This window comes from Carassius carassius, chromosome 36 (assembly GCF_963082965.1).
Source record: "Carassius carassius chromosome 36, fCarCar2.1, whole genome shotgun sequence".
Taxonomy (NCBI): Eukaryota; Metazoa; Chordata; class Actinopteri; order Cypriniformes; family Cyprinidae; genus Carassius; species Carassius carassius.
This window is the reverse complement of record NC_081790.1, coordinates 19280768-19294852: the sequence shown is the minus strand read 5'-3', so window position 1 is coordinate 19294852 and position 14085 is coordinate 19280768. Positions and strand designations below refer to the sequence as shown.

Below are 14085 nucleotides of genomic sequence, written 5' to 3'. Positions count from 1 at the left end.
TAATTTGAATTGCTCTTAGTAATTTGAAAGATAACAATAAAATTTTAAACAGGAAATACTTTTTCTAATTTGAAATTTGAATTTCATTTGCAATGAAGTTTTGGTTCTACCTGTAGGCCTTCTTCTACCTGTAGACGCGTGGTGCCGCGATACTGTTGTGATCAGCAAACACTGCTCACCCCTGGTGGAGTTTATGATTATTAAGTGCCGGCCGTTCTATCTGCCGAGGGTATATACTGCTATACTGCTCATTTCGGTGTACATTCCCCGTTCAACATTATCAGCAACAGGAACGACGCACTAAATGAATTGTACCAGCACATCACTGAGCAGCAGACAGCACACCCCGATGCTTTTCTCATCATAGCTGGGGATTTCACCATGCTGACTTAAAGAGTGTGTTTCCAAAAATACACCAACACATTAACTTTCCAACACGAGGTAATAACATTTTGGACTTTGTTTACACCACACAGAGAGGAGCTTACAAAGCCCTCCCCCTCCCCCACCTCGGAGCCTCAGACCACATCACTGTCATGCTAATGCCTGCATACAGACCACTCAATAAAGTCGCCAAACCAGTTCACAAACAGATTAAAGTGTGGCCACAAGGATCATCAGAGGTTCTTCAAGACTGCTTCATCACAACTGACTGGGACATGTTTAAGCAGGCTGCCACATTCAATAACACCACTGACCTCCAGGAGTACTCGGAGACTGTCACTGCCTACATCAACAAGTGTATTGATGATGTAACGGTCACAAAACCATCACTGTCCGGGCCAACCAGAAGCCGTGGATGACAGGGGAGGTCTACAGACTTCTGAAGACACGGAATGCTGCCTTCAGAGCTGGAGATGAGGTGGGCCTGAGAACAGCGAGGGCCAACCTGTCCCGCGGCATCAGAGAGGCTAAGAGACAACACTCCAGGAGGATAGCTCATCAATTCAGCAACAGCAGAGACACTAGGAACCTGTGGCAGGGGATACAGACCCTTACGGACTACAAGCCCCCACCACGGACCTGTGACAACAACATCTCTCTGCTAAATGAGCTGAACACCTTCTTCGCTCGCTTTGAGCAACAAAACAGCACCACTGCACAGAAGACTCCACCTCCTCCCGGCGACCAGGTGATGACGCTGACCCCAGACAGCGTGAGAAGATCCTTCAGCAGGATCAATGCACGCAAAGCTCCGGGTCCTGACAACATCCCTGGGTGTGTACTGAGAGACTGTGCAGCAGAACTCACTGATGTCTTCACAGACATTTTCAACATCTCACTGAGTCAGGCTGTTGTTCCCACATGTTTTAAAACTACCACCATCATCCCAGTTCAGAAGAAGCCATCTCCATCCTGCTTCAATGACTACCGTCCTGTTGCACTTACCCCCATCCTCATGAAGTGCTTTTAAAGGCCAGTCATGCACCACATCAAGTCTGTCCCATCCCCCCCCCCCCCCGGACCCCTTCCAATTTGCATATCGGTCCAACCGCTCGACCGATGATGCCATCTCCACTACCCTCCACTCAGCACTCACACATTTGGACTAAAAGGACTCATATGTCAGAATGCTGTTCATTGACTTCAGTTCAGCATTCAACACAATCATCCCTCAACAGCTCATTTACAAACTGATCCAACTGGGGCTCAACACTTCGCTGTGCAACTGGCTTTTGGACTTTCTGACTGGAAGACCTCAGGCAGTACGGGTCGGCAGCAACACATCCAGCACCATCACACTGAACACTGGGGCCCCCCAAGGATGTGTGCTGAGCCCCCTTCTCTTCACTCTGCTGACCCATGACTGCACTCCTTCACACAACTCCAACCTTTTTATTAAGTTTGCAGATGACACGACTGTGGTGGGTCTCATTAGCAACAAAGATGAGACAAACTACAGGAGCGAGGTGAGCCGCCTGGCCGGGTGGTGCAGTAACAACAATCTCTCTCTGAATGTGGAGAAGACGAAGGAGATTGTTGTAGACTTCAGAAGAGCACACACTCAGCACGTTCCTCTGACCATCAACGGTCTCTACTTCCGCCGCAAACTAAGGAGAGCCAGAGCCCCGCCCCCCACCATGTACACCTTCTACAGAGGCACCATCGAGAGCATCCTGTCGAGCTGCATCACTGTGTGGTATGGCGCCTGCAACGCGTCCTGCCGAAAGACTGCAAAGCATAGTGAGAGCAGCTGAGAAGATCATTGGTGTCTCTCTCCCCTCCCTCCAGGACATCTCTCCCCTCCCTCCAGGACATGGAACCTGTCTCACCCGCAAAGCCCTCTGCATCGCAGGTGATCCCACCCACCCATCACTCAGCTTCTTCAGCCTGCTGCCATCAGGGAGGAGACTGGGGAGTCTCCAGGCCAGGACCAGCAGACTGAAGGACAGCTTCATCCACCAGGCTGTCAGGAAGCTGAACTGACTCCCAAACTTGCCCCCCCTCCCCTCTTCTGCCCCAGGCACCACTGAAATATGCCCCCCCCCAGATCCCTCTCCCCACTAATATACGATGACATGCACCAGTCACTTTGTGCAGCATTGGTCTGCTCACTACCTCATTCTCCATGGAACTGACATCATTCCACTAACTCATCAGTCAGTTAAATAAAATAACTGCTCTTGAGCCCTTTTCCACTTTAATCAGACTTAATAAGCTTTTGTTTTTGCACTAAATAATATTTTATCTGCACTGTTGTTCACTTCATTGATTTGCACTCTATCTGCCTTTTGCCTTGCGCTGCTTTATTTAACTTTATTTTTAATTTTATTATATGTCTTTTTTAACATCCCCTTATTGTATAGTTGTATCTACATTTTATATTTTGATCTAGATTTTTAGGCTTTAATGTTAATGTTATCTGTGTGCACCGGGGGTCTGAGAGTAACGCAATTTCGATTCTCTGTATGTATGTACTGTACATGTAGAAGAATTGACAATAAAGCAGAGTTAAACTTGAACTTGAACTTCTTTTTCTCTGTCAGTTTTCCTCAATATTTAGGTTAGTGTTATACTGCTAACGCAGTGAAACCAACACCTAGGAGTATCGACACAACAGCGCCACGACCCTGTAATTTTTCCTAAAATTTGGAGCAAAAGTTCTCTTCTTCTTCTCTCTCTCTCATGTGTCTTCTTCTGATTTGACTACTGTTGCTGTTTTGGGTTTGTACCTGTGAGAATCTTAAAAGCAGAGAACTTTAGAAACATTTAACAAAATTTTGTGAAACTGGAACACTTAGTTTCCAAATTGTCTGACTCTCACCCTAACTTCTCTTCTCACCCTGGGATCCTACCCAGCAAAGGCTAAAGTAGGTCAACAAGAGAATCAATAGGCATCAGCCATATATTGAACACGCACCTAGAAATACTCTGATTGGTGTTTGGTTGTCAATCCTACCAGCTGAGAAACCAATACTGTCATTGCTAGTGTTTTTCTTCTGCCCCGGAGGAATTTTAATACCAATCACAGTCCTGGTATTTAGAAATCCCCATTTCCAAAGCCCTGTCTAGAAGCATCCTTCTAAATCAAATTTAACAAAAAATAAAAATAAAGAAGGAAGACAATTTAATTGTACTCATTCTGTAACCAAAAAAGGGCATTTTGTTTTTTCTTTATCTCTCATCTTACCATTGGCTCTAATCTTTCCTTACAAAAAACCTTTCTTTTAAAGGACAAGTGGAAGCAGCCAAATAGTATTCTGTTCCTTGTTCTGTTCGTTACTCTTCTTTTCTCCCTCTGTTCTCTAGCTGTGCTACATGTGTGTGCTTATTAATTTTCCCCACAGAGACTATAAGTTAGAAGCACACCCACCAGAGATTCACAGTCCCTGAGAACTACACTCACCTGCCCAATACACACTCAACATCAATCCACACATGACAGTGCACATTTACACCTCTGTTTTGCTTTGTTTTGTTTCTCCTCTTCAAGGTCTGTGTCAGTCTAGGTTCACCCTCAAAGCTGCAAAAACATGTCTCGCAGACCATGTTGGCCACTTGGAGGACCTCGAGACTTGGCCAATTGTCACAACAGACAGCCTCCTACCTAAAGGCTAGTGAAACACTAAATCATCAGACACAGGACCAGCTGGATGACAACATAACAAGCCGCAGGAAATGGAACAAGGCACAGAGGAGGAGACCATCCGGCTAAAAGAGACCGTAGTAGCTACTACACAAGAAATATAACAAGCCGCAGGAAATGGAACAAGGCACAGAGGAGGAGACCATCCGGCTAAAAGAGACCGTAGTAGCTACTACACAAGAAATGAAACAAGTCAAGGCAGACTACGCTGATCTCTCCAACAAGCTATAGTATGCGAAGCAGCTCCTGGAAAAGGCCAAGGCTGACTTCAGAGACAAGAAGAGCAGAATTAAAGCCATAGAAACTCACCTGAATGAGTCAAGAAATGAGATCAGTTGCCTAACACAACAGCTGGACTACATCAAAGAGGAGTCAGACAGCTACAGAGAGGAACTCAGACAGGCCTACGAGCTGCGTCCTGAACCTCCAAGGACACGACAGACACCAGTCTCATCCCTGCCAAGCACCCCTGTCCCCTGTTCCTGGACTGACACATGATCAAAAGGGGGAGGGGGCAGTGCTGAAACACCCGCCAGCTCCATCTGAAAAACTTAGTCACAACGAAGCTAAAAGAAACTGCTCCAGCCAGCCACAGATCATCACATGGCTTGGACCTCAAGGATCTCTACAAGTTCACCAGGAATATTGGCAAATTTAACCCAAATGCAAGATGTCGACTTTCATCTGGACAGATCAACTTTTCAACTTGGTGCACAAGGCCTACTGCAAACAGAAGATGGATTCAGAAAAGAGCATCAAAACCACTGCAGTTCTTGAGTCAGGGGCTGGCCAAAGAGGGTGCCCAACGTCAAGTTCATGCCAACCCAACACCCAAAGAGTGGAATGCATCCTCATCCAACAGAGAACGGCACTCCAATGCCGGTACATGACCTAAACAAAGGAACTTTGAGATGATGATGAAAGAGTTCTTCCAACGAAAGGAGAAGGACTGGAAGTGGTAAAAGAAAGAGAAACCAGATTCAGCCTGACTAGCAGCAGGACGAGAAGACAGTGACCACCTGACCCAACAAACCACAGAAAACAGCACTCCTTCACCTCACTCACAGAGAACCGTAACTACCCTAACTTCAAATGGAAAAGAAATCCTACCTGAAAACCCAGCAACAGAGTTAGTCCCTAACTCAACACCTGATGCTCCAGATCACAGCAGCGTCCAACAAACACCTGCTGACGAAACCTCAAGTCCCTGAAAGTGCTGCTCACCGTCACACCAACTGACCACTGCAGTCAATCTCAAGAACCTTCGATCTGGTCAAACAATTCAAGATGCATGTGCAATGATCAATGAGCAAGAAGCTACAATACCTGCCTACAGCAAGAGTGTCAGCATCCGCCTCAACATGTGACCTGGCCACACTCTCAACAGTAAGATATGTTTCTTCCAACCTTCCAGGACCTGCCTAAGACTAGGACTGACCTTAGAAGCCACAACTCTCATGTGTATGTGTATGTGTTGATCAACAACTCTACGGCCAAAGACATCAACATTCCCAAAGCCAGTCACCTGGGATGGCTCATCAACCAGGAGTTCCATGACTTGAGCTAACAGTACCTGTCATCGGTCCCATACCAGCCGAACTAATCTCAGATGAATGCGACAACACTGTAACATTCACAAAACCCCATGAAGTCTTTGCCATCACTTCTATTCTGCCAGGGTCCAAAGAAAGCATCTGTTGGTCAGAACAAACAGACGACACTCGCTGTATTTATTTATTTTTACTACAAATTCCATGGTTAAACCATGGTTAGTGCCATACCATAGGCTACATTAATTTTCCTAAGGGTTGTGTTTTTGTCTGCACTAGCTCCCCCTAAACCTATGATAAAATATGATTATTTGTCTGCTAAATTACTACTGTAACATTACAATAGATAATAATGATGTCGTTTATACAGTATTTTGAGTGAGTGTGAGCAATGTGATGCTGCTGCTTGACTAAGTAAACAAAGACAAAACTACAATAGCATATTTACAGATGAAACTGACCTGCACATGAAACCCTGAACAGAAGTGTCGCTTCTCTGCTTCAGCTGTGCGCTTCCACAGTCCACTCTATTCTCTCTCTTTCACATTGATTACTCTGAGTCTGATCCAAACCGTTCGGCAGAGGCCCGGAGAGTGCACAAGCCCAACCATTGCCAGTCACGACTAACCGATTCATGATTTATTAGAGATTTAATTATCGAATGGCGGATTCGGAAATAATCACTTTAGTACATTCGGCGTGCAATTATACAATAACAATATTAAAATAGAGGACAAAATCGTCTGCCAGGCCACCGGGAATTGTCCCGGTTCTCCCGATGGCCAGTCAGCGCCTGGTTTCCACAGACACGCAGAACATGCAGGATTCATAGATTGTCATTTTGCGGCTTAATATTTACAGACACTCCCATATCGTGTTTTGATTCAAGTGTACTGACCTACTTTTGATTTATTCATCCAAAATGTGGCATATTCCATCCGTGTTAGGCTGAATTCCATTTTTATGACTGGATTCTACAAACCAGACTGTGTTTTTCGCATCGCGGAGATTATGGGCCGTATGTTTTAGTGCAATTTGGGAAAGAAATAAGCTGTATGTGGATGTGTGTAAATATTAAATGTAATCCCATTTGTAATCATTAAAATTTTCATAAGTAACTATAATTTAATTACTCATTTTTTCTTAGTAACTGTAACTGATTACAGTTACATTTATTTTGTAATTAAATTACGTAATTGCATGTAACTAGTTACTCCCCAACACTGGTTACAGTAGGGTCATTTGTTGGTGAGCGAGAGAGAGAGCGAGAAAGAGAGCGAGAGAGAGAGATTCAAATGAACATTCAGACTTGTTTATTAAAATATAAAAGTCATTCATTTATACATGTATCAATATGCCATAGCCTAACATATGTCTTTGTTAAAGAGCATAATACAAATTTTTAGAATTCTAGTCTTTTAGAATAAAAGTAGTATTTTTCAATGTGTGACAAATCTCTGCCGTTTGTAAGTAAACAAACCGTGTGAAAATCCGGTAAAAATTCAGGAAGTTATGATAATTGTAGTTGGGGATACACCTTCCTCAGTAGAAATAAATGTGGGGGGGGGGGGGCACATTGGGGACCAATCCAAGAAGGCAGCCGCACTGATACATCAGCTCCAATAGGTAGTGTCAATCTATGAGGCGTCTACGTATCTTATGTCTATGCTGCCCACCACTAAAATAATCCTCTACAAAAGAAAACGTAAAATAAACTAATTAAACTAAGCAAGGTCCATTTAAGTTCACCGAAGCAATCAATAAACATTAAACTTACATTTGAGCAGGAAACATAAAGGTTTCTCAAACAGGATTAAGATGTAGATCACAGGCAACCATGAAGCAGCTTCAAACAAAACCTAGCGCTTACTCTACTACTTTCTGTTTTTATTCAATACAGTGTGAGCGTGTGTCCCCCTAAAGCCTGGTATGAACATAACTGTGACAGTAGGTGACAGTTACAAAGCCAGCTCACACTGTTTCTCCATCGGCACTTCCTTTGTCTTAACATTTATTTTTCAAAGAAAAAAAAAGAGAAGTTGAGTACTTCAGATTTATTCTACTCAAGTAAAAGTTCCACAATTGATACAATTATATACAAAAAAGTAGAAAAAAAATAAGTATATATATATATATATATATATATATAAAGTACTGTAACGAAAGTACGTATATAAGTATATACGTAAGTACTGTAACGAAATTACGTACTTTCCACATGTACTCTCAGGGAAATAATTTACGACCAGAGATGGTTTGCCCTCTAGGATGATGGCAACGTCACAGAAACAGCACTGAACCACAAAATAAAAGCTAAGGGCAAGTAAACAATTCTTCACTGAACATCTAGCAACCTGACTGTCATCTGTCTTGGTAAAAACAGCGTGTTGAGTAAGTGTTGGTTTATTAGACAAGCAAAAGGCCTGTATTATTGTTGCATTTTTTTATTTTTGATATGTAGTGATAAAACAGTTCAGGATTATGGTGTGTTGCACTATGGAAATATTCAGATGACAAGATTTGCATTTATGAACCATGTATACAGATTATACAGACATAATCATTCAACTGAAGGTGAAATGCCATTCAACTATTTATATTCTATTTATATCAAGTACTCATAAATATCTGAAACATGCTGTATGTATTTTCCTCGTAGTGGAATGCAGTAGTACCAAATGACGTTATTAATGACGTTGTCTGTTTGTTACTTTATACAAAAAATTTTGCAGGTTAGCCAATGGACAACCTGACTTTCATAAACAGCATTCTTCTCATGGAGGGACTAACAGTTATACCTCAATCTTCCTATCCTGTTTTCATCCTGCTTCTGCTATCTTATGTCTTTATTATGGTTTCCAACATTGGACTCATAATTCTGATCTCAACAGAGAAGAACCTACATCATCCTATGCACTTTCTGTTCTGTAACTTACCACTGAATGATATGATGGGGACCACTGTAATTTTACCACGCATAATGCATGACATTGTCAGAGAAACTTCAGAGCGATATATGACATATGCAGAGTGTGTTGTTCAAGCTTATTTTGTACATGTTTGTGCAGTAGCATGCCATTATGTGCTGATGATCATGGCCTTTGACAGATATGTGGCTATATGTAATCCACTGCGATACACAGCTATAATGACCAATAAAATGGTGGTTAAACTATCAGCATCAGCCTGGGGACTGTCATTATTCATGGTTTCAATTTTGTTAGGTCTCACTATACGCCTCTCTCGCTGCAGATCCAAAATTGAAAACCCTTTCTGTGACAATGCCTCACTGTTTAAACTGTCCTGTGAAAATGTGGTTGTTAATAATATCTTCGGAATATTGTATACTGTGATTGTTTTTACCTTTTCACTTGGGTCTGTATTTATAACATATGGCAAGATTGCTACTGTATGCATAACCAGCAAAAACAAATCACTGAACAGTAAAGCCATAAAAACTTGTAGCACTCACATAGCTGTTTATTTAATCATGCTTGTTTCTAGTGCTAGTTTTATTTTTCTTCATCGTTTTCCTGAATATTCTGAAAGCAGGAAACTAGCTAGTATGTTCAATATTGTACCACCAGGACTAAATCCTTTAGTATATGGTTTACAAACCAAAGAAATAAGACAGAAATTTGTAAATATTTGGTGTAGAAAAAAAGTGAATCCTTAATCAATTATTATTATATTTTGTTTTTTTATAATAAATCTATTTGCTAATATTTTACAATAAAAATAAGTAGTTAGTACTTGTATGGGAAACTGTTTATTTTAACTGAATATCAAAATCTTGACTTTTCATGTAGTTTTTTTTTATCATGTTAAGTCTTTTAATTCCCCTTCAGAGTATTTATAAAGTGGTGGTCTCTGATAATATTTGTTTAATTTCATGCTAAATAATATTATGTTAGAATGAAATAATAGCTTTGCTGCACCAACTAATCTACAGTATTGATAGATTTTAAATTTTTAGGGGAAGTCGTGGCCTAATGGTTAGAGAGTCGGACTCCCAATCGAAATGTTGTGGGTTCGAGTCCCGGGCCGGCAGGAATTGTGGGTGGGGGGAGTGCATGTACAGTTCTCTCTCCACCCTCAATACCACGACTTAGGTGCCCTTGAGCAAGACACCGAACCCCCAACTGCTCCCCGGGCGCCGCAGCATAAATGGCTGCCCACTGCTCCGGGTGTGTGCTCACAGTGTGTGTGTGTGTTCACTGCTCTGTGTGTGTGCACTTCGGATGGGTTAAATGCAGAGCACAAATTCTGAGTATGGGTCACCATACTTGGCTGAATGTCACTTCACTTCACTAAATTAGATTTTAAAAGTGAATTAAGTTAATTTATTTGTTTTATAGACTTTTAGACTTGTAAACCTTTTATTAAATATTTTCAATACATATAACCAGCACGGTACCAGTTGTAAGGACCATAGGGAAAGGTAAAGTACTGCATAGCTGTTTAATTTGGTAACACTTTATTTTGATAGTCCACTTTAGACATTCTACTAGCAGTAAGTAACTTTGCAACTACATGTCAACTAGCAGTTAGTAGAGTATTAGTAGACTGTCTGCTTAATATCTTCTAACCCTTTCTTTGTCAACTTATTGTCAACTTATACTAAGCCTAAACCTACCCCTAACACTAACCCTAAACCTACCCTAACAGTCTACTCTGAGAGTTAGTAGACATGTAGTTCCAAATTTCTGAGATTTAGTTGATATGTAGTTGACATGTAGTTACAAAGTTACTTAAAGTCAGTAGAATGTCTAAAGTGGACTATCGAAATAAAGTGTAACCTTTAATTTCCATGACATAACCTATAGGCATTTTACAGTTTTCGCTGTATAAATTCAATATATATTATTTTACAAAAGCGATTTGGTCAAGGACAGTGAGTGACACAAATGGCAACAGCAGCTATATTAGGCTGCTTTGGAAGAAAAGTTCACCCAAAAATTAAAGTTATGTTGTCGTTGTTCTTAACCTGTATGAGTTTATTTCTGCCGTTGAATTCAAATGTATATATTTGGAACAATACTGTAACCAAATAGTTTCTGTGCCCCCATGACTTCCATAGTATGAAGATAAAAATGAAAGAAAAAAAAGAATAAAACGTCGAGTCAACAGGGACCAGAAACTGTCTGGTGGTTACAAATATTCTTCAAAATATATGTTGAGGAGAACAAAGAAATTCATATAGGTTCAGAACATATTGAAACTGAGTAAATGATGAAAGTAGCCTATTTTTATTTTTGGGTGAACTATAACACTTTAAAATCTCATCATATAGGCCTAATGCCAGGATCTCATAATAGCTAAGTAGTGCACATGGTTTATCTTTAACTATTAAAGACAGAAATTACTGTGTTGACGAAGAGACAGGCATTTTGACACATAACTATGTGTATTCAAATGTTTAAACACAAGGCGTGAAAAAGAATTCTTAGTTTAGTCAGGCACTGTACGAGCAAGTGCACTCCACGCGCATCAGAAACCGTCTTAACTTGCACATTTGCCAAAATAAATTCTGCCCCACTGCTTAATGCCCCTAAACAGTTAAATTAGTTTTTAAACCACAATGCTTAAAATGCATTTAAATGAAAAGCTTACATCATGACACGCAAAATGAATTTCTCAACCTATAGGCAAATATGCTAGGCCTGTAGAGTATGTTCAAACATAAAGAGCAATATACATCTGTCAAGTTAATAACTGTCACTCACGTTTTTGAAGATTGAATGTAATGTTGAATGTTCTTGAATGTGCATGATACTAACCTAAATTTTTATAATTCATGACTGAAAACATTTTGTAACATGATATTGATGTACCATTTACATGGTAATGCAATGTCTGATTTTAAAATGGGTTTTAAAGGATGAATTTTGACATTTTAAGTTTTCAGTTGATATATAACTTCTGATGATTTCTAAAATGTGATGGAGAAAAAGGCAACGAAGAAGTCTTTTTTTTAAACAAAGGTCAAAACTCCTGTTATAATTTAGATTTTTGAGGGTGCACTCTTGTCATAAATTGATCCATTAATTTCCCTACATAATTTTTAACAGAAAACATTGGTAAAATATATATTTGGGAGTCTTAGACCTTTCCAACGATATATAGTTTGTCAAGATTAGATTAGATTTGATTGTAATATAGTGAAGTAAACCTAGGCGTCCCGTATTCGGGACAAGGTGACAGTTAAGGGGTTAATATTCATCAGCAACCATCATCACTCCATCACAGCCATTTTGCACTCATAAACTATGAGTTTGCATTTTGCAGCCATAAACTAACTGTGGATTTTAGAGATTAACTTGTGTTTTCCCCTCTTTCATCATTTTTTTCTCTCATTATTACTTTTATTCACTAATGTTACTATTAAATGTATTTATTTATTTATTGAATAGTTGACATTTTTACTTATCGAAGATGGTTCTTTGCATGACCATTTCTAGATTATACCAGAATGAAGTAAAGAGAGGTGAATGCAGACATTAAGCACAATGATCACCTGATCGCACAGTTTGTTCAAAAGTCAAATATACAACAAATGCATTTGATAGACAAACCAAATTCAAATGTGACATTATAATTTCTTAAGGTAATGCATGGAATTTAAGGAAAAACTCCACTAAATAATAGCACTAAAAAGTTAGGGGCACGGTGGCGCTTTGGTGATTGGCACTACCGATGTCCATCAATCCACACCCAACCACGGGCTTCACTCCCACCTAGCCCAATGGTTGATGCGGCCCTGGTTGTGACTTAACTCCTCCTAAATGAAGGCAAATAGAAACTCAGCTCCCAAGCTGGTGAGAGGACGCCTGACTACATCCTATGCTCAAGCATTGGTGTAGCATCAGGGCATGCAGGGTATGCAGGTGCATATGGGCCTGGGCAGTTTGGGGGCCCGCCAGCTGGAGGGAACTTTTAATTGAAACAAGGAAACGAATAGAGCCCTGCATGGGCCCAGTCCTTGTCAAGCAACTTATGCAAATTGTCGGCCCAAGACCGACTGGATACCGTGGCTTTTTTTCTCTCTCTTCCCCACATTTTATGTTTTTTTTTTTAAAGGAACAACCAAGCTGCAGCAGCAGACAGTGAGCATAGCAGTATGTTTGATCAATTTAGCCTTCTTAAACCAACACAAATTGCCTAAAATAAACAGACATAAAACACTTCATGCATTTCACAGTATTCATTTAAACATTTAACCTAGATAGATGAGTGCTGTTAGGCAATATCCAATCGTTTGTGTGGAGAGTGCGCGCTTTGCAGGACATGGAGGCATCAGCGTGATCACTTGCATTTATTTTTTTTATAACAGTGGAAACCGTTTCAGTTTACGCATGTAACCATGGTTCCCTGTGAAATATGGAAAGAGACGCTGCGTCCTCTGGAGGGTGCTAGGGAAACGCTGTCAGCGTAACCAGTGTCTGAAGCATGAATGAAAAAATGACAATGAACTTAACATTGGCAGGCGGCAAGCCTATGACGTAAGCAAATGAGCAACTGAGGGCATAAGAGGTCCCAAATAGAAAGAGCCTACTAGGGAGCTCTGGGGAGCGGAGGCTTCGGCAAGATGACTCTCTAAACGGAGTGGAAACCCACCATGCTCAACCCTGGTAGGGGAGCTCTTAAGAGTGGAGGTCTCAGCAATAATGACTCTCTAAAGCGAGAGGAGACCTGGCTACACTCAGTGCCAGAGGCAGCGAGGCTCAAAGAAAGAGCCTACAAACTAATATCACTGCCCATGACAGAACTCTGAAGTGCGAGGCTTCGGCAGGATGACTCTATTAAATGAGAGAAAGCCTAACACTCAACCCTATTAGAGAAAGCCTTAAAATTGGAGACCTCAGCATTACTCTCTAGAATGAGGAGACCTGACTACACTCAGTGCTAAAGACTGAGGCTCAAATAAAGAAAAGGAGCCTACCTACCAATAGTACTGTCCAAGCGGAGCTACGGAGAGTGGAGGCTTCAGCAGAATGACTCTCTTAAATGAGAGGAAACCTAACACACTCAATCCTAGTTTGAGCTCTTAAGAGTGAAGGCCTCAGCAAGATGACTCTCTAAAAGGAGAGAAGACCTAGGCACACTCAGCGTCAAAGGCAGTTAGTGAGGCTCAATATAGAAGCGCCTACACCCCTATTCCTGCCTAGGCGGAGCTCTGGGGAGCTGAGGCTTAAACAGTATGACTCTAAAATGAGAGGAAACCTAACAACGCTCAGCCCTGGCAGGGGAGCTCTTAAGAGCGGAGGTCTCAGCATAACCACTCTTTCAAGCGAGAGGAGACCTGGCTACACTCAGCATCAAAGGCAGTTAGTGAGGCTCAAAATAGAAGAGCCTACACTCCTATTACTGCCTAGGCGAACTCTGGGGAGTTGAGGCTTTAGCAGGACGACTCTCTAAAATGAGAGGAAATCTAACAACTCTCAGCCC

The 14085-nt window shown here is 41.2% G+C and overlaps 1 protein-coding gene across 1 annotated transcript; it reads left to right on the top strand.

The window, feature by feature from the left end:
* The first annotated feature begins 8377 nt into the window (after window positions 1-8377).
* LOC132116760 (olfactory receptor 8G17-like) lies at window positions 8378-9313 on the top strand. The gene has a single exon (XM_059525631.1). It carries the CDS (start codon window positions 8378-8380, stop codon window positions 9311-9313), a length of 936 nt encoding a protein of 311 aa, XP_059381614.1.
* Window positions 9314-14085: the final 4772 nt, after the last annotated feature.